The sequence below is a fragment of the Heteronotia binoei genome, chromosome 7, assembly GCF_032191835.1.
Source record: "Heteronotia binoei isolate CCM8104 ecotype False Entrance Well chromosome 7, APGP_CSIRO_Hbin_v1, whole genome shotgun sequence".
NCBI lineage: Eukaryota > Metazoa > Chordata > Lepidosauria > Squamata > Gekkonidae > Heteronotia > Heteronotia binoei.
Window position 1 is genome coordinate 88937778 of NC_083229.1, and position 26871 is coordinate 88964648.

Consider the following 26871-nt stretch of genomic DNA (forward strand, 5'->3'; position numbering starts at 1 on the left):
CTCTTCCCTAAAGGTCCATATGTCGGCTATATCTGCCTTCCATGTGCCCATCGAGGGCCAAACTGTCTTCTCACACCATCTATCGAAATCCTTTCTTAAGGGGATGCTTCATCTGCACCCCCCAGTGAAACCTCTTATACCAACATGGAGTCTATCGTTGGTTCTCTCCCAACTGATGAGGCCACCTTTCGAGCCTTTAGCATCTGCAGCCTTGCATCTTGTCTCGTGGAAGACCGCTCTCCTCATTGCACTCACATCGGGCAAACGAGCCAGCGATCTCAACGCCTTCCGCTCCGATCTGCCTTACACGGTTTTCCACAACAACAAGGTGGTCCTTCGGGTAGACCCAACGTTCCTACCCAAAGTAGTGTCCACCTTCCATCTCTCAGGCTCTACCTCATTACTAACATTTTTTCCTGACCCCAAGGACTCAGGCCAAAGGGCACTGCACACGCTGGACGTTAAGCGAGCCCTAGTGTTCCACCTCTTTCGCACGTAGTCTTTCCACAAGGACCTTAACCTATTCATGGCCTACAGCAACCCACATAAGAGGTCTAGAATATCTACTCAGAGACTATCCAATGCCATTTGCCTGTGTTACGAGACTGCGAAACAACCCTTACCTGAAGATCTTGGAGCTCACTCTACTAGAGCCATCTCGACTTCGTCAGCATTCCTTGAGGGCGTCCCCCTGGAGGACATCTGCGATACTGCATCCTGGTCCTCCCTGTCTACGTTTGTCTCCCACTAAGCCTTGGACGTTCGTGCTAGGTGAAACGCCTCCTTTGGCCAAGCTGCCCTCAAATCCATCTTCCTCAGGTGAGTGCCTGCTGAAACTGTGAGTATGCAAATGTGCCAGCACCCACCACCTTTCTTTTCAGCTTACTAATCTCCCATGTGTGGGACTGCACAGAGACCACGATGAAGATAAACAGGTTGATGATCTTCGAGTGGTCATCTGTGCAGTCACACACACACACCCAGCCTTCCCCTCTGCTGGCTCCTTCCGGTCACATGCTTTTTACTTTGCCAGTAGCGACAGGAAGAAACTGAGTGGGAGGGGCGTCTTCCGGTCGTTCCAAGCATTCATATCCGATGCCTGCTCCCCAGAGCAAAACGGAAATCACACCAAAAAAGATGCTCTGAGCAAGCTATTGCAGTCTCTGAGGTGTGGATCCATTGCCAAAGGCAAGACCCATGTGTGGGACTGCACAGATGACCACTCGAAGATTATCACTTACAGGTAAACAACCTGTTTTTCACGTATCTGGCTCCAGCATAATGTCCAGAGCCAAGAGACAGTAAACCTTCTGTTAGGGGAAAGAAGCAAAAGCCACCAACATCTGAGGGGTCCTCAGTTTTGAAACTGATGGGGTTGGCGATGTTAGCGATACCTGCCACTTCAGCAACAGTAGACCCAGTGAGAAGAACTCCCCAGTATCCTCTCCATTTGCAGCATTCGGTGTGCCAGTAGCTTCTTCAGTCTACTTCAGTAATAAGCTCCTTCTTTCTCCCAAATTTTGAACGCAGAAGAGGGGTGAGCTATACTCATGGCCAGCCTCTGATTTAGTCCTCTTTTACCTTAACACCTTCCTTCAAGTTTCTCTTTCTCAGTCTAATACCTACTCCATCAGCCTCTTGACTTTTGGGCTCCTGGTCCCTTAGCTTTGCTAATTCTCATTATCTTTTCCCAGCCCTCCATCATCTGTGTAAAATTTTGATCCTAATCCATTTTGATAAATTTCCTTTCCCCTACAGAAGCTGGACTGCAAGCTGTTTTCTCCTCTGGAGCAAGTGAACATTCCATGCAGCTCCACCAGCTAACCTGAGAGCAAATTCTGTGTCTCTCCTTAAATATTGAAGTGTTGCAGCAATAAGTGTTGCCACGTGAAATAGCCGCCACATGGCAAAATAACCATTGGAACATTGTGATACATGCATATTTCAAAAACAGCACTGTAAAACTGTAGAAACTGATATGCCTGAAGACCCCGTTGTAAAGTATATTGTTGTTCTGGAAGCTCCAACTAAAAACATGCAAATGCAGTTAGCTAGTATAGGCCTTGCAGTCCAGGAATATCAGCCATGAGTTTTCCATAGATGGAAGTTAATAAATGGTCTTTGGTCTGTCCTCTACTCCCTTTTGGTCTAGTCATGCTCTCTTTTTCTTAGTAATAGTCTGATCTTATTTATTTCACGTTCATAACAGCAACACCAGATGCAGGAGAAGATCCCAAAGTTACTAGAGCAAAGTTTTTCATCCGGGATGAATTTTTAGTAAGTAACTTTTTTAACATTTTGAGAAACCGTTATTATTCTCTTTAAGGTTGGTTGATGATAACATTAAACATTACAAAGCAGCAGCAGCATGAAAAAAGTAGCCTCTTCAGCCTACCTCAGCCTAACTGAAAAATAATTAGCTATTTTTGTCCCTAAATTGTAAAATTCAGCAAAAAGCCTACCAAATCACCGGCCAATCTAAATCACAAAGTCTCCTGTTTGGTGCTTCTTTCCATTTTAAGTGAGACTGTCTTGACTTTAGCATCTGACCCATCTATGTGGCAACTGGCTGATGGGTAATAAGTATTACATTGTTGTTTACAAAACATGAACCTTGCCTTTCTGTCCTTATCAGGGCCACCAAGGCAGCTAAGCAGATGCAAGAGGCATTCCACTATGTTTAGTTCTCCGTTTCTTCCTTTCATCTCTGAGAGTTGGTCTGCTATTTTGCAAAGTTGTGCTCTCGTTTTTGTAACTGGCCCCTAGAACTTGCAGTAGTTGTTCTTAAATATTCATGAGTTTATGTGTGTGTATTTTTGCTTTACAGAGAATAAGCACTGCAACTGGAGATGGAAAGCATTACTGCTACCCACATTTTACATGTGCAGTGGACACAGAAAACATCCGCAGAGTGTTCAACGACTGTAGAGACATCATTCAGAGAATGCATCTTCGCCAGTATGAACTGTTGTAACTGAGGATACCATAGAGCCTGTGGTTTTAAGCAGCTTCTTTCTTTCTAAACTTCCTAACAAAAAGTTGAGGAAGTTGCAGTCTAGATATGTCTGCAGCCTCAGTTTGTTTACTTCGGTTAGCCTTTTGGCTAGTTTGCCACATCCCCCCACACACACCTTGTTTATACCCTTCCAGACAATATAATGTGCTTAATTTTGATATGCCACTACTTTGTCATTCCACTATGCCAGTTGGCTACCTCTGTTTCATTAAGGTTTGGTTGCATTTGGGGTGGGGGTTTCTTTAATTGGACACAACCTGCTTATTTTTTCCCTAGCAGGTTTGCTAGTTCAAGCTGGTATCTGCTAGTTGATTGATACCATGACATACCTATAGTGTGCGCAGGTCCCTTTTTCAACATGACACTTGAAGAGTACTTGATGGATATAGGGGGAGGGGGTGGAATAATTTGCACTTTTTATCAGGATTATGGAGGATGTATACATGCATGATGTAGCAGCACCACAATATTTATAACAGTCAGTTTTTAACACAACTGAGCTGCAGGTCCACTGACCTCTTCTAAGCCATTATTGGCACAGGAGATAGAATAGAAAATGAGACACAGGAAAGATAAGTTGGGGAAGGTTTGGAGTAAGAGTCTCTACGCACCTCAGGCATTTGAATTTAGAGCTACTTTTTCAGCCTATTGCATCTAGGCAGAAAATCCACCACCTTCATTTATGTTGTTTGTTCTGTCCAAAAATGATCCAACTAGTTTAGATCATTTTTGGACAACAGTCTTCTCCCTATATATAATATATATACATATATATATACATATTATTTTTGTTTTACTGCTGGTTTATTATATTGTACAGACTGTAAAGTGTAATATTATTTTGTACAATTTTATTGAAGAAAAATACTTGTAGAAGATCTTTGTGCCTTGATTATGGCTGTACCTGTAAATTGAGCTAAGATGTAAGTATGTTTTTGATTGCGCTGTACAGCTTGATGTCAACTTTACCTGCAGCAGTGGCTGGAGGTAAGAAACTACTCTGTAGAGTTTAGGGGGGTTTTCTGGTTTATATAAAATGCTCTTTAGTATAAAAAATTATAAATTATGCAAATTTTAGTCATTACCTTTCCAAGTAAGTTATCGCCACCAGATGTTGCAGCAACATGCCTTTCTCTCAGTCTCAGCTTTAAAACACTGAAATTGATTCAAGTGTCCAAATTGCAACCTGGTGTTCTCATGGGAACCAAGGGTTTTGTTTTTACTTTTAGAAAAGTATGTTGGGTAATTCTTTGGTCATTCAGAGATGTTTCACAATTGCAGAGGCAGATTGTGAATGTATAAAAGCACCATTAGATAAAGGCTCTTATATCTTTGTTGCAACAGCTGCTTTCATTCTGCTAGCAAATTGCAAGAAAGAAGAGAAGCTGTAACCCTTGTGTCTGGCCTAAGAGAATTACAAGATGACGTTTTTATTTCTCTTAATAAAGAGACCTTAGAAAATGGTTTATTTTAAATATTGTAGAATCACAATGTGTGAATATTTCTCAAACTTGAATAATTTATGCAAATGACATTCACATAAGTTGTGGTACAGTACAATATAAAAGCAAGAATTGCTGTAGCAATAAGGCATGTCCTCCTCTAAATATAACATTGCTTTATATTTTATACATAGGTGTTATGTCAGAGTACATACTTTCCTGTGTCCAAGATAACCTGTACAAAAGTTTAAAATTTATGGTTGCAATAACAAATTTAGAAGCGTTAGCCTACTTAACTTTGTAGATGATTTAATCATTTAGATTATATTCATCCTTTAACTTTAAAGGCAAATTATTATTGGAAATATTTTCAACCACACAACCTGAACAAATGTTTATAAGAATAGCATGTGTTATTTACATAAGCCAAGTCCTTCCCCTCTACCACCCTGAAAATTGGACAGACAAGTTGTGGTTGTAAATCTGAAGAGGAATTTGTAATCTTTCTAGGTACTGTATTTTCTAAAACCCTTCAGCGTTTTCGTCTCACTCTGAAAAACTGCTAGTTGGATATATTCAGTGATGTTTCATTAGGATAACTGTGCATGCTCCCAGAACATTTGAAAGAAATTCTTATTTTGAAGGGTCAGAGATACCACTGTTACAGAAATGAACGTGTTTCTGTATTTCCTACTGAAGACAAAGAAAAAATGTGAACTATTGCCTGCTAAAAGTGGGAGAATGTAATTCAAAACAGTCATGAGGGGGAGCTCTGCTTACAATGCCACTTCCTCCCTTCCTAAATTCCAAAACATGGACTACATCCAAAGGACCATGAATTCAGGATGTAACTGTCAGCAGTGGTTGTACAATGTCGCGCTGATGCACCCATACCGTAAGCACTTGGAACTCATGCAAAACTCAGCTTCAAGATTGAGTTGAGCACTAAATGTTGCTGCTAAAGTTTGTCCTCTTAACATCTTGTGCCTAAGTGCACTATTTGGAAATGCCATTGATCTCTGTGGGACTTCCTTTTGCTTCAGAATGTTTAGAATCAGGGCAGATGTGCTTAGGATCTCCCCATGACCAATTGTTTAGAATCCTACCTGAAGTACATAATGTATAAATTCTATATGAACCATGCTGGGTTAGAAACACGCCTACTAACATCCTGTCATGAGGAAGACTTCTAGACAAACCTTTGACATAAGTCAATGGGATGTGCACAGACTACATATAGCTACTGAGATAGCTCAAAAGGCTTATCCTCACTTTTCTGCCTGGTTTGCTGTTAAGTCTGCAAGCCAACTAGTCAGGGGTTTTGAATTGTAAAGTAGACAACACTCAAATGCCATCTAAAACTACATCAAATATAAGCAAGGTGACACATCTGAGGCCAGTAAGTTACTCCTCCCAAACAAGAGACTTTTGTTTGTAACATCTTACTGTAAAATAACTCTACATCTTGTATTGCTGACATCAAGGAAAAGAAGTACCACAGTAGATGGTCATGCAGCAATAACACTTTAGAATTGTTTCCAGTTAGAAAGGCTAAGCCTCTAGCAGTATAGGATGCTCTAGTACAGACACAAAAGGAGGCTTGTAGACTTATAGTGTACAGTTACAAACTTTTAATATACATGTTTGATACAAAAAAAAACTTTAGCAAGGAAAAACGACTCATTTGATTGTAGAATACAATATTTTTGTACAGCATGAAGCATTCAGTTAATTTAATCCTGTAGAAAAAAAAGTCATATCAACTGTATAGGACTTCCTGTGTGTAAAGGCAACCCTGCCTCTGGGCTAGCAATTCAAGTACGCATTTGCTGGCATGAATGTAGTCTGATGGACTGTTCTTTAGCTTTGGTGTGCCAGTGACCGATTACAAATGTCCAGCTCTTCATACTGCTTTATGCTTAGTGATTAAACGCTGAATAAATGGGAAAGGAAAGACGTAGAGAGTCTGAAAGTGAGCTAGTATGAGGAGCACAAGCACAGCTCCTGCTGCACAGTAGATAGCAACAACTGTGTTCTCAAATGGAAGGAAGCACTTGGAGAGGGAGAAGTCTGTTGATGTCATGCTGCCCTGAGAAAGAAAACAACCACCATTTATAGGTTGGCAAGCTGGATTTTTTTTTTCCTTAATGGCAGGATAGGTCAGTTCCTTGCTTAGCGCCAGGGCTTTCAACTGTCTATCAGATAAAATTCTAATTCATTTTTAAATTGCTTATGTTAAGTTATTCTACTGTTAAGCACTGAACTGCTCTGGGCCAATTTTGTGCCATCTGAAAGCACTTGAGTCCTCACTATGAACACAGTAGAAGCAGCTATTTGGCTGGGCAGGCTCTACAAAATAATGTGGACTACCCCAAGCCACATAATGGCTACTGGCCACAATTTAATATACACTTCAATTACCATTGAAATCAATGGACTTAGTATACTATGTTATGTAGGGAAGACCCAGTGTTTGAGAGCAGGACAGGAGACTTCATGTAGCACTGCAAGGGCAGGGAGATAAGCTTTACAGGTAATATAAGCCAGTAGTCAAATATTATCCATACTTCAGAGTGCAGGAAGTAGAACATTCTGAAGTAAGTGGGATGCTTTGGTAAGCAGCCACTCTGAACAGAAGGAAAAGATTCCATGTTTTACAAGCGGAACTGTTTAGTATCATGTTAACTTGCTTAGGTGTGAAAGAACTGTATGTAGGAACTAAGAAACAGATATCTGTAACTGCTTTGCCTTTTTCCATGCACAGAAGGCTGAAAAAGTAAATGTAGTTTAGGACTTGGTTTTTGAAAATAGAAGTAAAAGTGTTTTACAACTGGGGAATGGTTTGTGCTCCAGGTTAATCTACTGAAAGCTGTAATCTAGTATACCCAAAGTTTAAAAAAAACAACTTGTATCACAATTATTAATTAGGTTCATCTGAACAGAATTTTGCTGCCCTATGAGATAGTTTGCACTTTTGAATGATGAAAGAGCCATGCAGAAAGATGGTAGTATTGTGAATAAATCAGCCAAGCAAAAACAAGTCTTAATACTGTTTGTTGCAGACTACTGATGATTGTTGCAGTCAAATTGTTTACACAGCACCCTCTTTATAGAAACGTACTAAATATTGCTTGTATTTATAAATGGTTGTAAAACGTAGGGAAAAAATACTTTGCACTATACAAGCTGGATAGCTCCCCAGGTATGTGCTTCATAAAGTGGGTGCTTTGTATTCTGAGTTAAGTGTACTTCTGGAGGGAATGGGGAGGAGGCTGTTTTGTTTTGCTTTTCTACAGGTAGCATCAGTCTGAGAAAATAGCTGATTGCTATGTTGATTTATATTATGAAAAATTATCTGACAAAATAAAAGCAATTTAAATTTACCATTATGAAACTAGGATTGTTTCTGTTCCTCCAGCTGAATGACGGAACACTGATTTCTGGAATTTTTCCATTATGCAACACTTCACAGGCACTGTGGGTGTGTCCACTCAGAATCAGCCGGGGCTGAAACCACCATAATAACTGCATTAAGGAAGAGATAATGGGACTTCCTTGAATTATCTGATTTTTAAAAAAACAGACAAGCATTACCACATGGCTTGATATTTTTATGTGAATTTTGGAGCCAAATATTTTAATGTGTCCTCTGTTCATTGAGGGGATAACCCAGCATTTCTGCATAGGGTAGGGAACCATAGCCATTCCTAAGCATAAGTTACTTTTTATAAACAGTAGACTCATAAATATCCTAAATAACCACCATAGCCCATATACCTTACCACAAGTATGACAACTCTCTCCAGGACATATAAGACAAGGACCCTGTATTTGGATGGCACACAAATTCATGAAGTGTTCCTTTTTTTCTGACAGCCAGTTTGATCTGGTGGTTAAGAGCAGCAGACTTTAATCTGGAGAACTGAGTTTGATTCCCCACTCCTCTACATGCAGCCAGCTGGGTGACCTTCAGTCAGTCACAGTTCTCTCAGAGTTCTCTCAGCCCCATCTACCTCACAGGGGGAAAGGTGTAGGGAAAGGAAGGGAAGGTGATTATAAGCTACTCCAAGACTCCTTTAGGTATTGAAGAACCAGCTCTTCTAGATAGGCCAGTGCCCAGTACCTACCATGGACCCAGCAGTTAGCATGTACCTACATGTTCCACAAAGTTATTGTAGTCCATGTACTCAACCCCCTTCCCTGCTCCTCCTCAGTCCCTGGAGCACACATCACAGTTGGGGATGAGTCATGCTTTGAGATTCCTCCCCCCCCTCCAGCTCCTGCACACCTTATCTAGACACAACAGCATCATTCCACTTGTATCCCCTACATAACCTGAACAGGAACACCCTGAGAATTATTATTTACTTCATCTGTATTCTGCCTTTCTTCCAATGAGGACCCAAGTGGTATACATCATTTCCCTGCCTCCATTTTATTCTCACAACCACCATGAGGTAAATATAGCTGAAAGTGTGACTGGCCCAAGGTCACCCAGCAAGCTTTCACCGCAGTTGAGATTCGAATCTGGGCCCCCTAGATCCTATTCTGATACTCTAGCCACTACACCAGACTTGTTAAATGTAGAGAGTGGTTAATGGTGGAAATACCATACTAGATGGAATGATCTAAAAGGCATGCGTGTATTATACCTGCAGGCTGAATAAGATAAAACTCAAATATGTGCATCTACTCTCTCTGATCCTCAGTGTGCTTGGCTACATGCAAAGCGTCTATGTGCCCTCTGCTTAAAAGGAATATAACTCTAGCCTTATTCATAACATATAAGAATGATATTAACTATAGAACTAAAAGCAGTGTATTTAAGTGTTCCTGCTGTCAATGCTTCACTACATTACTTGTTGCCTTTTAAGAGAATTTAAATAGTTTTCCCAGTATGTGAATGCATAGGGTTAAAAAATCAAACTAGTAATCCTGCCCACACCACCATCCAGATGAAATCAAAATGTCAGGAGATGCGATCAAAGATCCTGACTTGCCTTGTATAAAATGCTATTGAAGTTGTACTCATCTACAGGATCAAAATAATGAGAGCCTACTAGTGTTTCATTTGTCAAGGATCATTTGTACATCTCTTCCTATAAACTAAAAATATGGATAGCAAGAATGGACGTAAAGTTCCATTAAAAACAAAACTGATGAAGTTAACATACCTTTTGAGCAGCTTCCATAGAAAGCACATCATACTTCTCTGTAAAAGGGTCATTCCTTTTATCCAGAGGAGCAGCATCATCGCCTGTACATTGAGAGTCACTTATTCTATAAAGAGGATAATGCTGAAAGGGATTCAGAGCAAAAACCAAGGCATTAATCCACTAACAAAGCATTCAGTGAGTCTTATAAAGCTGAAACACATTATGATCTCAAACACACCTGTAATAGTATTGGGGATGAAGATGGAAGTTTGTCCACATTGCTGCACTTCTTTTGGTACTGACTTTGTTCCTGTCAACAACAAAATCAAGTGAGATTTTGTACATACCTTAAATTGCTTTATAGTGGAGGAAATGGAAGAGATTTCATTATTGTTTTTCAATCAGAAAATTAGATTATAACATTGCCCAGATATCTAGGGAATTATAAGAGGACAGAAGCTCCCTCTGTGAGGATGCATCTACCAAACACAAGGAACTTAGGTTTGTGGCAAACCATGCATCGATTCAGAGACACGGAGGGAATGGCTGATGGAGCTATAAGGGATGAAATGATAACACATACCCAAAAGTGCAAGAAAACGGGACAGATACAAAGTGAGCAAAAATAAAAGCAATTTACAAGCACGATTTTTCACACATTCACCACAAAGGCTTGCACATTCATTTTAACAAAGAAAGCAGCTTCCCACATTAAAAGAGCTGCTTGATTCCACTAATGTGAAGGGGGATACTTCAGAGACAGGAACTTTGGCTGCACACTGAAGCGATTCAGCTTCAGAGTTACAAAAACAATGTTAGCAGGAAAAGGTACAAACTTGTCCCATAGTTAAGAGATGCTTTACATTGTCAGGGCTTCTTAATGAGGAGTGTCTCTTACCTGCAACGAGGAGTGTCTCTTACCTGCAACGAGCAGTTCAGTCTGTGAGAGAGCTCTGCAAGCTTTGCCTCTGCCGTCCTGCAGATTTTGCAGCCATCTCCTTCCATTGCAACACTGTTCACCAGGACAAAGCTGAGAGTAATTGGGGGGGGGGGATCACAGATTACATTTTACACCCAATATATTTGTCATACGGGCACAGGGCTTTTATCAGATTCAAAACAAGGCAAAAGTGCTGGGTCCAGTCCAGGCTCTTTGATGCTAAAGAAAACCAAATTCATTCCCCTTTTGAAAAGCAGCTTCCCCATGGAGTTTCTCCATATAGGCAACACTCAAATAATGATTGTTATATGGTGTGTGAAAGTACTTGTCTATTCTTTAATAAGGTTTAGTCAATAAAATTGAAATGGTAGCCCTCTCAATAAAATATCATTGTTTACCTCATGCACACGACACAACATAGTATATACCAAGGGTGTGAAACATGCAGCCCACAGGCCAGAACAAGCCCCCGCAGGGCTTTTATGCGGCCCGTGAGTAAGTGGCTATCTCTTGCTTTCTCTGGAGCTGTGTTACTGTGCTGCAAGCTTTGCCAAGCTGCCTGTATAAAATGCAGCAGAAATAGCAAGCCAAGCCCAGCTTCCCTCTGTCAGCTGAGGCTCCTCCCCACTGAGGAAGAAGGGAGGTGGTGGGAGGGAAAGAGTGTCAGAGCTTCCTTAGGCTGTCTGAATTGCAGGGGGGGGGGGTGGAACAGCAAGCCCAGCTCAGCTTCTGTTGGAAAGTGCCCCAGAGCTTGCTTTGCCAGGCTACCTGAATTGCAGGGGAGAACTAGCAAGCCCAGCCCAGCTTCAATGGGGAAAAGCCCAGAGCTTGCTTTGAAAGGCTGCCTGAATTGCAAGCCCAGCTTCACTGGGAAAGAGCCCCAGAACTTCCTTTGCAAGACTGCATAAAGCATCTGGGAGAAATAAGCCACGCTCAGCTTCCGTGGATGGCTGAAGCTCCTCCCTGCTAAGGAGGAAAGGAGATGGAGGGAGGTGAAGTACCCCAGAGCTTCCTTTGCCAGACTGTCTGAATTGCAGGGGAGAAACAGCAAGCCCAGCCCAGCTTCCCTTGAAAACAGCCCCAGAGCTTGCTTTGCAAGGCTGCTTGAATCATGCGGGAGAAATAGCAAGCCCTGCCCAGCTTCCCAAAGCTTCCTTTGGAAGGCTACCTATTTGCACTGGAGAAATAGCAAGCCCAGCCCAGCCTCCCTCGTTGGCTGAAGCTCCTCTCCCCTGAGGAAGAAAGAAGGTGGAAGGAGGGAAAGAGCCTCAAAGCTGCTTTTCCCAGACTGCCTGAATCACACTGGAGAGATAGAAAGCACCTTTAAAACCAACCAAGTTTTATTCAAGGTATGAGCATTTGCTTGCTTTGCTATTCTGTGTGTGTGCACTTTTTTGTTGTTGTTGCACTTGTTATGAGACAGCTCTCCTGGGTGCAACTGGGTTCACCTCTGTCCAATCTCCTCTTTTTCACTGTATTGAATTCAGTGTATTCATGGCCTCATGATCCAGCGTTTTTCAGTAGGAAAGCAACATGAACTAGATGAGGAATAGCAACAAGCCAGTGAGTGTGTGTCCAGACCAAGTTCACCCAGTACATTTCCTTTGTAGACTTCTGTCTGCATTTCCTTGTAAATTCTGAACCTAGACTTCCCAGATAGTAGGCTGATACTGAGCACTATACATTGCTGTCACTCTAATCTTGCACTGCTTCGTAGGAGTTACAGTTATTTTTCTGGGCAGACTATAGTAGACCAACACATAGCCCTCAGTCTGTGCCAGGATACCTTCACGTGTTCTTGACCAGCACACAAAGCAACTTATGTTAGGGTCAGGGCACTGACTAAAAGATTTCTGCAATGACTAGCAATAAACCAAAAGTAGGTTTACAGCTTACAGAAACACACCTAAACATCATACTCAAGATTGCTACAGCACAGACATTTTGATGCAGCAATTCAGAGCAAGAGGTGTCAGTTAAATAAAAAAGTGCTAATGTTTTAAGTATGTTAGGGTTAGTATGTTTTAAAAGTATGTTAGGGTTAAGTATGTTTTAAAAAATAATACCTTTGTGTTTGTGTCCTTTATAAAGTTTATATCTCTGCTACATTTTATGACACATGCGGCCCGGCCTCATGTATGTCAGAGTCGGCCCTCATAACAAATGAGTTCAACACCCCTGGTATATACAGTATTATATTATAGTGTTTTCATTTATATAAATTTGCATGGCTTAAAACACTGTGGAGCTTTAAAATGCAGTTTATCTATTCAACAAGGAACAGAACTAGAGAACATCATACAGGGCATACAGCACCTCTAGTAGAAGCCATACAAAGAATCCTCGGGATCATAACCACTGTCTACATGTTTATAAATACAAGTGGGTAGGAAACAAGTAAAGTGCAACTATCTGAAGAGCTTAAGCACCGCAGAATACAGAGAACATTCTTCTACCTAGTTCATCCTGATAACCCTTAAACACAAAGAGGCATACTGACAATTTTAACAGGCTATTTGTTGGGGTTCCTCAGAGCATATCCAAAACTCAGAGTTCAGAATACAAAAGGCTGCATGTTTGCAGTTTCAAATGGGAAAAATGACATAGGAGGAAACAGTTAAATCCTACCTAAATTCTGCAGACCTAAAATTAGGGACCCTACTGGGCTGCTATTTATAAAGAAATAATCCTTGAGAACTCTGAACATTGAACTCCCGACATCCTTCCACGTTTTATTCTTCATCCCACTGTATTTAGTAGAACTTATTCCCACATACATGAGTACACACATATAACCCAAGCCTGACTATTTATTTATTTAATTCAATTTGTATCCTGCCCTCCCCGCTGAGGCAGGCTCAGGGCAGCTCACACGGTCATGCATATGCATGAATATAAATATACAATAAAACATTAAAACAGTAGAAACAATTTAAACATAAAAATTGACATACTTATACTTTATTTGATTTATATCCCGCCCTCCCTGCCGAGGCAGGCTCAGGGCGGCTCACAGCATAAAACCACAACAATTAAAATCCATACAGTATTATAAAATTTCACATTCAATAATTAAAACAGTCCAAAAATGATTTGGTACTAGCCTCTTTGATGTTGTATAATTTCAATGGCAACAGTATTTCTTCAATTTCCCTACAGTACAGGCTCAGTGTCAGTTAAAAGCCAACCAAAAGAAAGTGGTCTTGCAGGTCCTGCAAAACTGGGCAAGGTCCCGCACGGCCCTCACCTCCTCTGGCAGTTGGTTCCACCAGTAGGGGGCTGCTATCAAGAAGGCTCTCTCTCTAGTGGTCGTTAGTTTGGCCTCCCTCGGCCCAGGGATTGCTAATAGATTTTGAAATCCAGATCTAAGTACCCTCTGGGGAACATGTGAGGAGAAACGGTCCCTAAGGTAAGCAGGTTCTAGGCCATATAGGGCTTTAAGGGTGATAACCAGCACCTTGTAGCAAATCCCGTCTACTATTGGCAGCCAGTGCAGTTCCCACAGTCCCGGCTGTATGTGCTCCCACCTGGGAAGCCCCAATAGCAGCCTGGCCGCTGCATTCTGCACTAGCTGTAGTTTCCAGATTCCAGATGGGGCAACCCCAAGTAGAGGGCATTACAGTAGTCCAATCTCAAGGTGACCGTTGCATGGATCACTGTTGCCAGGTTGTTGAGCTCAAGGAAGGGGACCAACTGCCTCACCCACCTAAGATGGAAAAATGTGGATTTAGCAGTGGCTGCTATCTGGGCCTCCATTATCAAGGCAGGCTCCAGCAGCACCCCCAAGCTTCTGACCTTGTGCGCCATTGTCAGTGGTGCACCGTCAAATGCTGGTAAGGGGATTTCCCTGCCCAGACGACCGCAACTCAGGCAAAGGACTTTTGTCTTTGTTGGATTCAGCTTCAATCGACTCAGTCTAAGCCATCCAGCCATGGCTTGCAATGCCAGGTCCAGATTTTCTGGGACAGAGCTAGGCCAGCCGTCCATCAGCAGATAGAGCTGGGTGTCATCAGCGTTCTGATGGCAGCCCAACCCGTACCTCCAGGCAATCTGAGCAATGGGGCACATGTAGATGTTGAACAACATCAGGGAGAGCACTGCCCCCTGAGGCACCCCACAATTAAGCGTGTGCCTCCAGGATGAATCTTCCCCAATCGCCACCCTTTGTCCCCAACCATCTAGGAAAGAGGAAAACCATTGCAAGACCAACCCCTGAATCCCTGCATTGGTGAGGCGGTGGGTCAGCAACTGATAGTCGACCATATTTAATGCAGCCAATAGGTCTAACAGCAGCAGTACCGCCAAGCCGCCTCGGTCCAGATGCCGCTGGAAGTCATCCACCAGGGTGACCAGTACTGTCTGTTCCATGGCCCGGGTGGAAGCCAGACTGGTGAGGGTCAAAGATGGAAGCGTCATCCAGAAAACTCTGTAGCTGTAGCGCTACTGTCCTCTCAATAATTTTACCCAAAAAGGGTAAATTCGAGACCAGCTGGTAGTGTGCCAATTTGGTCGAGTCTAATGTAGGTTTTTTCAAGAGAGGGTTGACCACAGCCTCTTTAAGAAGCATTGGAAAAAGCCCTTCAGAGAGGGATCTATTTATGTTATCCCATATACGATATCTAAGCTCCCTCTGGCAAGCTTTAATTAGCAAGGAGGGGCAAGGGTCCAGATCACAGGTTGTTGGGCGCACAGTGGAGAGAACTCTGTCAACTTCCTCCAGGCTGAGTATTTTAAAGCGATCTAAAGCTGGTCCAGAAGACAGGCACGGGGCCTCAAGTTCACATACTGTTTCCAATGTAACGGGGAGGTCATGGCAGAGCAATAAGATCTTATCTGCAAAAAAGTTTGCAAAAGCCTCACAGCCAATCTCCAATTCCCTAAGATTTGGCCTGCCTTGTTGCAGTGTTGTAAACAATTGAGCCAGGCACAAAGTTGCAGATGCAATCTTGGCCGCAAAGTAAGTTTTCTTTGTGGTTTTGACTACCATCTCATAGGACCTTATAAACTCTCTATGTTCTAGTCGCTTTGTCTCAAGTACGCTGCCATTGCCTCTCTAACCGTCTGAGCCCTCGTTTCATCTGCCGCAGTTCCGGGGTGTACCACGGTGCTAGCTTAGAGTGAGGGCGCAGAGGACGCCGAGGTGCAATCTCATCGATGGCTCTGGAGAGCCGGCCGTGCCAAGATCCAACCAGGTCATCCAGAGAGTCGCCATGGGGCCAGGGATCCCTTAAAGCCATTTGAAACCACTCAGGGTCCATCAGGCTGAGCGAGCGAGCCAAAATATGCTCACCACCTAAACAGGCTTCAGGGCATAGTGGTCTGACCATGGCACTGCTTTGGCAGTAATACGGTCCACTAAGACTCCTGGCGCAAAAATCAAATCTAGCATGTGCCCCTCCTGGTGAGTGGGCATTGTAACAAATTGGGAAAGTTCCAGTGTCGCCATGGATGACACTAGGTCCGTCGCCTGACTGGAGGTTGCATCATCGGCATGGACATTGAAGTCGCCCAGAATCAAAAGCCTTGGGTACTCCAATGCCCATCCTGTTACAGCCTCCATCAGGGATGGTAAGGTGCCAACTGGTGCGTTAGGCAGATGGTACACCAGCCATAACGCCACCCCCCCCAACAACATTCCACACCAAATCGACACATTTAGTGCCGTTGATCTCTGGAGCCAGGAGAGCCCGGAAGGAATAAGCCTCTCGTATGAATAGAGCCACACACCCCCACCCCGCTTGTCCATGATTGGTGAAAGACTGAGTATCCTGGGGGAGCCGTTTGGGAGAGAGCTACAGTCTCCCTGCCTCGCACCCAGGTCTCAGTCACACAAGCCAAGTCCACTTCCTACTCAAGCAGGAAATCCTAAAGGACTGAGGTCTTATTATTTATGGACCTGGCATTGCATAACACCAATGACGGAGGCAAGAAATTCAACCTGGCCACCATTGGGATGGGACACAGACTGGAAGGGGGCCGAGCACCTCCATGTCTCGGCCTCCTTCCCTTATATCTATGTCTGTTCCAACCATCATATCTTTCCCTCCCCAGTACTGGAATCCCCAGGCCTGTCATTCCCTACTGGTCTCCACCACAGCCTCAGACCAGTTGTAAAAAACACAGCTCACCCCACCCCCCCCCCCCCCCGCAGCTGACTAACTCACTAACCCTCTCCACCCTTGCTAAACCAAAAATTGCCCTTCTACTCCTATCTATCCCTGCCAATTAATCTAATCTAATAGTTAATTAATATTAAAACCCACAATATGATTTTATTTCAGGTGCTATGATCTTAAGTGCGTTGTCTTGCTATTCCAGCTAGGTGTTCTCTGTAAAGCAGATCTCAATGGTCCAGATGTTCTATATGGAGCAGATTGCAAGAGGTGGTCCAGATATTTTTCGGAGACTGTAGTAGCCAATGATCTAACTTGCAAATGCCTGGTGGAAGAGTGTCGTCTTATAGGCCCTGCAGAACTGTACGAGCTCTCGCAGGGCCCTGACCTCCTCCGGGAGTTCATTCCACCAGTGTGGGGCTGCTACAGAAAAGGCCCTAGCTCTAGTTGTCATGAGTCTGGCCTCTTTAGGGCCAGGAATTGATAGCAGGTTTTTTGACCCAGACCGAAGTGCTCTCTGGGGAACATGTGGGGAAAGGCAGTCCCTAAGGTATGCAGGTCCCTGGCCATGACTAGCACGGCATGACAGCTTACAGAAGTGTTACAATGAAACATGCTAATGTTGATCATTGTTCTCTCCTTATTTTAAAGTTCACAACAAATTACCACAAGTATTAACCAATATTAAAAGCAGTTCTTATCTTGGTAAAAGACTCGTCTTAAACAAAAAAACTCACAAGGGAAGGGCACAATATGCTTAAAGAAATCTGTTGATTATTAATTGTTTTAGTTTATCATGACTCCTTGGCAATATCAGGATACAAAGTATAAATAAACAAAAGTTTTTTAAAAATCATACTCACTTTATCCCTTTCCGAGTTACCAACTTTTCTGAAGTGAAATTGAAAACTTGTGAAAAGCGTTTTAACTTGAATTCAGTCATTCTGTGTATAAAAATAAACATACTCCATTTGACTCAAAATTCATTTTAAGCATCTCTATTTAAATACTGGCTGTTAAAAAAATGGCTAGCAAATGGCAGATTATTTCACTGGCAGTTTAGTGTACTATTTTCCCCAGTAACTGTAGTGAAACATTTCACTGTCATAGGTCAGATGTGATCAATGAAGCACATAGGCTTTTGTGCTTCATTGATCACATTTTGTGTCATTCAAATGCAAGTGGTCTTAGAAACTGTGGTTAGTTGATTTATACCTTGGATCCTATCAGTCATTTGTCTTCTGAATTCAGAAATCCCAGTTTGTTCAGTATCCCCACCTCTCTCAACTACCCTGAGATAGTAGTACAACATGGCAGAAAGACATAATACAGACTTCTCATAATTAAGATGCCTCTGACTTTGATTCTACAAACAGTCAGCTACCCCCAGATGAGATGCTGGAATTTTAAGGGGCAACATCTGCAAATACTTTAGCAGATAGGCATACGAGTCTAAACAGGAGAGTAGTTTCACAGTTGAAGCAGTGAAACCATCTCAGTACAGCATGACAAATCAAGAAGCTTCCACCCAGATGCACTCTTGGATGCACTTCAAGAGTTGGATCCAGGCATCACTGCTATGAATACAATAGAGCTCTATTTCCCCACACTAATGTCACTACTTAATCAAACCTGACTTACTACATAGCTCTATGTCATCAACACATTCCCTATGTAATACAGATAACAGCGATCTTATGAGATCTTATGGGGAGGAAAAAAGATGTTTTGAAATAAATTATTTTGATTAACAGTATGTAGGGAAATTTTCCCTAGGCCTTCAATGTTCCATAAAAAGAGCAAGGAAAGCACAAAATGCACAGCTGGTATAATGTTGATTTTCAGAGCCAGCTTCTTCCATACAGAGACTTCACATCATACTGAAAGTTCTATCTTATAATAAAGGTAAGCTTGAGTTGTTACAGAAGGCAGTTATTATTCTCATTCTGAGAAGTCCCACCATGGTTCTATATTCTGTTTTACCAAATACTCACTCATAGTGAAAGCCAATGTCATGGTTGCCAACGATTACAATTAGCTCAGTGTGGGCTGGATGCCTAAACATCCTTTGAAAGCGTCGTACATCGTCTGACCAAGCCTGCAGGAAAAAAATGCAAAGCTTCAGTTCCTGAATACTGCTGTTTAAAAAGCTATTCACACTTTTTCGTCATTGCCAGATATTGCTGCTCATCCCAGATTTCTGCTAACTACTACCAATACTCCAATGCCATAACCTGGTTTAAAACCAACTACCTATATGATATTAACATTTCAACCAAGATTATGGACAGGTTTCAGAACGCAGGCACTCTGACCAGCTTCCTGTGAGAGATGCCCACAATAATACATTTTAAGCTAAGCACATACAAAGACTAATGCAAAAACATTAATGCTTCCCAAAATATATTCTTCAAAAGCCAGTATCTTATTTTTCAAAATATAGTGTAGCACTATATTTTTTAAAAATTATCAAGCAGCAATGTCCTACTTGGACCATTAACTGATCTAACAGTGACAAAGGATTGTGTAAGCAAAGGATCACTGCTTAACTTCTAAGTCAACATGAATGAATTGTTTTCTTTGTGCTACTGGATATTGTATGACTGGTTCAGCCAGTGCCCAGCCTGTGCATATCCTAGTTCAACCCATTTTCTCTTGAGCATCAATCTAGATTTAAACACACGAAATGATTCCCACAAACTACTGAAGTTGCTAAGATACATGATAAGTACAGTGCAATGATTTCAAACTCGTTTTCTTCAACTAGGTTATGGATTAAGCCACTGATTTAGTAAACATGGCAACAAAATGAAGACCATATCAAAGAAATATATTCATTCCCTGAACCTGTGTTTCTGTGTACAACTAAGTCAATAAAACCCTATTTTTCTTCAAGAATACTTTAACATTGCACACAATACTGACCTGAGAAGAGCTCCATTTCCCTTCATCAAAGATATCACCTAAAATAAAAACAACTTCTGGCTGCAGCAGCCATAGAGCAGTTTGGAAGGCTCTTTCCATTTGCCATTCTCTATGAGAAGAAAAAGAGTTACCAATCCAAGACCTTCCAATTAATTTAACAAAGAACTTGCCCAGGCCTGTGTTTAAAGGAAAGAGATATGCAGATATCCAAAGAACCAGCTTTACTCCTTGATAAAGATAGGGAACAGTTTTTGTGTGCGCCTCTCTTCACCAAATGTTACAGGGTACAATCCAACCTCCCTCCCCAAAAAGGCCATCAGTACTAAGCACACAACAGCACAACTACCAGCTCTGCAGAAATTCCCAGTTGTCACCCTTCAATTTTTTCAGCTAGTTTGGCTCTGGAGCTCTATACTAGACAAAAGTTACTCAAGCAGCAGAGATGAGGCAACAAAGCAAATGAGTTATGCAAATAAATTGTGCTAATGGTGGGGGTGGCATTTCTAAATGTACACCCATTAAAAGTTTCCTGTATGTAGGGGGGAAAGCATATTAAAACTAACGTTTCTAGCCAGGCTCAGTTCTGGTTCCTCTAGTTCCTATATACAGGGGCTTTGTTTTTATATTAAGGCAGGATTTGAAAGGTGATCCCCCTACCTGTAGTCTTTACAGGTATACACTCCATTCTACCACCTCGTTCCCACATCATCCTGCTACACATGTAAATCTGGAATAAACAAACCTGTAGCTGAATCTGACACTCTAAAAACTGTGTCCATGTCCATCTTTTAGAAAAGATGCCTATATTAAGATTTTGGTTATATGTCTTTTGTAAAATAATGGGGCTGGAACCAATCAACTCTTTAATGGGTTCACAATTCTAACTTTTGGGGCAGGTGACCAATAGCATGTGCCCACTGAACCGAAAGTATCTATCAATCATTAGGGTTTGTAGAATCTTTCGGGATCAAGTGCCGTGTTCTACTGGAGAAAGTTTTCATTCCAGACGTTTCGTTCTCAGCTGCGGAGAACATCCTCAGTGGCGTTGCAGCCGGAGCAGGCGCTCAGACCTTCTTGGCTGCTGTGCATTGAGTGTCGGAGCGGGAGTAGCAGAGTGAGGGAGATGACTTGCCCGACACAGGGCTTCAGGAAAGAAAATCAGGCAGACACGTGCAACTAGTGCCAAAAGGTGTATTAACATATATACACGACAAGTGCTCTCTTGTGCAGTCTATACAATATCACCTCCACGGACAAAGTGCTTCGCCTAACCACCATCTCACAGGGAGAGACCTGTGTGATGCACACACAGATCATATATAGTCCAAGCAGCCAATCCTGGCCGTGCTGACTCAGCAGATTGCATCACTTGGCTTCTGCCGGCTCAAGCCGGTCTGCTGATCAGGTCACTGTGACCTAGCCTGGCAGCTAGATCACCAGCTGTCATACTGTAGCTGTCAGACTGGGTTTATGTAGATTCTTGCTCCAACACACCTCCTAATCTATTTAAACCCAGTGCACCAAAACACTTTACACAGTTTACATACATGTCCACCAGCAACATTACAGTTCATATTTACGTAGCTCGGAACCCTTTCCGGAATTCGTTCAGGAACTCATCATGATTGTAAAACACATCATCGTGTTCCTGTTCAGCCAGCTCTTTCAGACGCTTGGCTTCAGCCTCCTTCTCCCTTGCCTCGCACTCTGCCACCCAGGCTTTCCATTTCTTAGCCTTTTCTTTTAACATTTCCTCTAATCCGGGTGGGTCTGGATTGACAGTCAGAGTGACATAGGGACACTTGTACCTAGCGGGACGTTGGCCTTTGGTGGACCTGGCAGACACCCGTGGCCCTGTGCTTGGACCAGCTTTGTCTTCTTCGGGTTGCTCTGTTCCCACCTCCTGGGCTGGTTGCTCTGCCCCTGTAATTGGGTGTTGAACCTCCTGACTCTCACACTTTACCTCCAGTTCCTGCATTTGAGGCTCTGCCTCCTGACTCTGCTCGTCAGGCTCTGTGCCAGCATTCGGCTCACCTTCTCCAGCCCCACTGGGTGCCACCTCCTGGGCTGGAGTTCTGGGCTGCGCTCCAACATCGTTATCGCTACTTGGCAGCAGGACAAATTGTTTCTGCAAGGAGTGCAACCTTGGCCAGCTGCTTTCTTCATTGAACTGGGCACTCTTACTAAGTGTTATCTTGCTTTTGCTATTGCAGAAACGATAACACCTGGCCCTTGGCTTGTAGCCCAGAAAAATTAGGCTCTCTGCCCGGACATCCCCCTCCCCGCTACTCGTGGAGTGGATGCCAACCCGAGCCCGTGACCCAAAGACTTTTAAAGAACTCAAATCTGGGGTCTTGTTCAACAGTAACCTGTAAGGCACATTTTTCACAGTATTACACCAAACCCTATTTTGCAAAAAAACAGCTGCATGTATGGTTTCTGCCCAATAGGTCATTGGCAGTTGTGCATCCTCTAACATGCAATACATCACATTCTGCAATACAGCCCCATGCCCATTTTCTCGGGGCGTTGCCGGGTTCGTCAGACGGTGGGCAATGCCCTTGTTCTCCAGCCAACGTTTCATCTGGTTAGATAAGAATTCCCCCCCTCTGTCGGTTTGTACAGCTAGGAGATTAACCCCTAATTGTCTCTCCACTGCTTTGACCCACTTGGTGAATGTCTTATACACCTCAGACTTATGCACCATGGTGAAAACCCACGCGTACCTCGTGTGGTCGTCGGTGGCCACCAAGCAGTATCTCCTCCCCGACAGACTCTTTGGCAATGGGCCAATAACGTCTAAATGGACTAGTTCCAGGGCTCGTGTGCTTTCCCTTGAGCTTTCTTTAGCAACAGCACACGCCTTGCTTTTGGTCTTCTTGCAGACCTGGCAATCCAAGTAACATTTGCAAGGATTTACTTTCAAACTAGGCACAAGCTCCAGGGTTTTCTTTAACGCCCTAAATCCGCAGTGCCCAAGTCTCCTATGGAGCAAATGTATACAATTATTGTGCACAGGCTCATTCGACACCTGAGCCACCTGGGCACAATCACTCTGGACCACATACAGTTTACCTTCCCTCTTTCCTGTCACAAGCAACTTTCCCCCACCTCCCAGGATTTTGCAGCAGGTTTTCTCAAATCTCACCTGGTATCCCTGGTCAAACAGTGTGCTAACACTCAACAGGTTAGACTGCAGTGAGGGTACATACAACACATTTTGCAACATACATTTCAGTGCAGGAAATTCCACATTGCCTGAGCAAACAGAATTGGCAGTGGTCCCATCAGCCAATCTCACATACTTATGCTCAGGACTGTCAATGTTTTTCAACAACTCCTTCTCGCAGCAGAGATGGCTCGTTGCCCCGGAGTCTAAAATCCAAGCAGACCCTGTGCTCTCTACTGCAGACGTGACCAGCCGGGTTGCTTCCTCACACGGGCTGGCGGTCCTCCGCTCTCGCCGCACACGCCCCCGCCTCTTCTCCCTCTCAGGGCAAGCTCGGAGCAGGTGCTGCGACGACCCGCATCCATAGCAGCGACGGACTGCAAACGCAGTCGGCTCCACTTCCTCCACCTTCGGACGCCTGCCAGCAGCAAAAGCTGGCTCATTCTTGGCTGTCTTCCCGGACACACCGATAACAGCACGCTGCCTGGCCGACACCCCCGGACAGCTCACGGCCGCAATTCTCTCTTGGAAGTCAAGCAGGTGGGCACAGACGTATTCCATGGTCAGGGTCGCTACGTCCACCGTCTCCAGAGAAGTTATCAGGGGAGTGTACTCAGGTGGCAACGACGACAGCAAAATGTACACTCTGTCGTCTGGAGCTACAGTCTTGCCTCTTGCCTCCAGCTCAACGAAACAGTCCGTTAGCCGTTTGATGTGATCTTTCACACACCCTCCAGCCGGCATAACGGTGCGGAACATCCTCCTTGTCAAGGCCATGAGGGAACCAGCAGTGGTGCTAACATGCACCGCACTCAACGCGTCCCAGGCAGCCTTGGGAGTGTCCTTCCCTCGCACATAAACCAGCTGGTCATCTCCTATAGACAGCACTATGTTGGCCAGTGCCTTATCCGATAACACAGTCTCGGCAGGAGATAAGTCAGCAGGGGGGTTACTCACGAACAGCCATTGCCCTTCACGCTTGAGGTAGTGTTGCATTCTCAGGCTCCACACCGCGTAGTTGGCTGAGGTGAGCTTCTCAACGGCTACTCCAAGCTGTTGCTGAGCCATCGTGCCGACTCCTCCTCACAGCTGGCTGCCGACGTCCCTCTGGCTCTCAAACAGAGAACGGTGGTGCTTCTGTGTCCTTCGCCGGCGTTCCTCGCCTCCGGCTCTTTCCAAACTCACAGTCAGCTCAACTCTCAACTCTCTCCTCCGCGCAGCGGAAGCGCCCTGGGCCCATAACCCTGTCGGAGCGGGAGTAGCAGAGTGAGGGAGATGACTTGCCCGACACAGGGCTTCAGGAAAGAAAATCAGGCAGACACGTGCAACTAGTGCCAAAAGGTGTATTAACATATATACACGACAAGTGCTCTCTTGTGCAGTCTATACAATATCACCTCCACGGACAAAGTGCTTCGCCTAACCACCATCTCACAGGGAGAGACCTGTGTGATGCACACACAGATCATATATAGTCCAAGCAGCCAATCCTGGCCGTGCTGACTCAGCAGATTGCATCACTTGGCTTCTGCCGGCTCAAGCCGGTCTGCTGATCAGGTCACTGTGACCTAGCCTGGCAGCTAGATCACCAGCTGTCATACTGTAGCTGTCAGACTGGGTTTATGTAGATTCTTGCTCCAACACTCCGCAGCTGAGAACGAAACGTCTGGAATGAAAACTTTCTCCAGTAGGACACGGCACTTGATCCCGAAAGATTCTACAAACCCTAATGATGTTACCAGCCGTGAAAACCTGAAATCTTTGATATCTATCAATCCTTTGCAAAATGTTATTTATATTTAGTTCTTACCTCCTTAGCTTATCCAACCAATGTCCTTGGATTGCACCAAGCAAATGGGTATCTGCTAAAAACACAGCTTTCAAGACAGACTCTGAGGTCTGTTCTCTGCCCTCTGGAGTCTTTTTCACTTGAGGCCAGTGACACTGAATTATAACTACATAATAAATTAAAAATTCACAGAAAACAATCACAGGAAGAGTAAGACATAATAGTTTCAGAGCAAGTGAGCCTCTTTTCCTCAAAATACTGAAGCGCAAAAATGCCATATCAGATATGACCCTTTCTCCCTGCAGATGGCACTACAATTCATTGATTCCGGCTGTTAAGTCAAATGCATGTCTCTCCATGTCAACTGGAAACCCTGCAAGAGACAGAAAAACTGTACAGCACCTGTGCTAAATATTTGTTTATATAGTGAGATACCACATCCCATCCAGAAATAATAAAATTGCTTTGAAACCCCTATAGTAATATAAGGAAACAAACAAAAAGCTAGAGGATTTATTTACCAGGGAAACTGAGTTCATTAAAAAGAACAATATATCCAAGCTGTATTTAAAGATACAAAAATACAATGTATTAATGCAAAAAACAGCTTTAAATGTAGAGCATCTTTATTTTTTATGCTAAATGTCTGGTCACTCAAAATTATCTTTGCCTTGATAAGAGAACTGCTAAGGGGTATTAGCTCTGTTTGTTATAGCAGATAAAGCAAAAGTCCTGTGACCCCCCCCCCCCTAAAAGCTAACATTTATTTCAAGATGAGCTTTCATGAGTTACAGCTCACTTCCACAGATATGTAAGCTCTGAAAGCTCACCTAATTAAAAATGTTATTAGTTTTAAAGGGCAATTTAAAGGGCAGTGAATCTCATCACAATGAGATGTATCAAGGTGGTCAGTGTCACACCACCCTTCTCTGAAAGGAAAATCATGCAAATTGACTGTAATGCAAAAAGTGATTGGCGCTCTAGGAAGTTCTCACTTTAAAAGGCTTATTAACTAAGCAGGGGGGCTTAGGCAAGCAGGGGGGGTTAGGCAAACCATCTTGTCTCAGCTACTATACAAATTCCAGTGCTGTATCTCTGTTTATCTGTTGTAAAGCAAAGGTCCCACAGTACTTTAACAACAAACTTTTGTGTCATCTTTAAGCCGCTTCATCAGATGCAGTTCAGAAAATCCTGTCTGCTTTTCCTTTAATACGCAGAAAGAAACGGGAAAAAAATGTCCTGGATTTCGCAGGCCTGTTGTGAAGATCATCCAGGAAATGCACATAAAGCGCTTCCACTCTGGCTGGAGGAGCAAAAGGCACAGCCGCAACCAGGAGAGAGCCTGAGGAACTCCCTCAAGGACCCGCCAAAGCACAGCTGACCCCCCTCGAGCGGGCCCGGGAAGGGGGCGGAGCAACACGCGGCCTGCCGGAAGCGCAGAGAGATGCGTTTGCTCCCCTTGGCCGGCAGCCTACGGGAAAGGAAGGCCCGGCTTCTCGGCAGCCGAAGACAAAAGTCAAGCCCCCAGCCGGCCAACCGAAACACCACCCCCCGCCCAGCCTCCTCCCGGTGTTCCTCACCCAGAAAGAGAAGGAGCGCAGGCAGCCCGGGCCCGCGCCGGCTGTGCAGAAGGGCGGCTGCGAGCGAGCTCTCGCGAGCCGCACAAGTGCCTTCCCACAACGAGAAACGCCTCTTTGTCTTACACGTGCCCTGCACGTTTGCAGCGCTCCCCTTCAGAGTCGGCGCAGCAGCTGGACCCGGGCTCCTCGGCATCGCTGCTGAGGTGAGGACGACCGCCGGCTGCCCCGGGATCTCAGGCATCTTCTGCTTGGTGCTCCTCTCATTAGCCCGGCCGGAGAAGCTGCTCTTTGGTTGGCGGCTGCTTTTCTCTCTTCCCCCGCCCCGTCTTTCTCGGAGCACCTTGGCTTCGAGAGGGATGCTACTATCGTCGACTTCTGCGGGGCACGAATGGAGAGCTGGAGGTGATGCTGCAACAGTATCCACTGCACGTTCTTTCACGTGGGAGGGAGGAGTATTTAGCTTAAGGAAACACTCCGAATTGCAAATAGTAATGGTACTACGGCAAGCAACCCGGAAGACTGACTGATGCAGACTTTGAGAAAACAGTCATCTACCAACAGGAGCGGGTGCTTTGGTGATATTTTATTAACCTAGCATATGTAATAATAGTAACAAGGGGGGGCTCAAAGTAGCTGTTTATTGCAAATAACAAGCTTAGCTTATATGGTCATAATTACTCTCAGCATTCCACAATTAAGAAGGGCACATCTGGCCATTTATTTATTTATTCCGGGATTTAT

The 26871-nt window shown here is 44.0% G+C and overlaps 2 protein-coding genes across 5 annotated transcripts in view; one reads left to right on the top strand and one right to left on the bottom strand.

Annotated features, from left to right (window-relative positions):
- The window catches only part of GNAL (G protein subunit alpha L), a 221276-nt gene extending 216785 nt beyond the window's left edge, over window positions 1-4491 (top strand). For all 3 annotated transcript variants that reach the window (XM_060244022.1, XM_060244023.1, XM_060244025.1), the window contains exons 11-12: window positions 2210-2277; window positions 2828-4491. In XM_060244022.1, coding sequence (XP_060100005.1) covers window positions 2210-2277; window positions 2828-2974 — 215 coding nt within the window. In that variant the 3' untranslated portion in view covers window positions 2975-4491. The remainder of the gene's footprint in view (window positions 1-2209; window positions 2278-2827) is intronic.
- A 1583-nt stretch (window positions 4492-6074) lies between these two features.
- MPPE1 (metallophosphoesterase 1) lies at window positions 6075-26539 on the bottom strand. 2 transcript variants are annotated; one of them, XM_060244026.1, is made up of 10 exons: window positions 26131-26539; window positions 24572-24923; window positions 19593-19701; window positions 18662-18765; window positions 17531-17611; window positions 10536-10644; window positions 9853-9924; window positions 9633-9755; window positions 7843-7983; window positions 6075-6547 (listed from the first exon to the last, which is right to left on the bottom strand). In XM_060244026.1, the coding sequence occupies exons 2-10, from the start codon at window positions 24826-24828 to the stop codon at window positions 6362-6364; spliced, it is 1182 nt and encodes a 393-aa protein (XP_060100009.1). In that variant the 5' UTR covers window positions 24829-24923; window positions 26131-26539; the 3' UTR covers window positions 6075-6361. The 2 variants fall into 2 exon arrangements, with proteins under 2 accessions (XP_060100009.1, XP_060100010.1); XM_060244027.1 differs by lacking the exon at window positions 26131-26539 and adding an exon at window positions 25682-25925.
- Window positions 26540-26871: the final 332 nt, after the last annotated feature.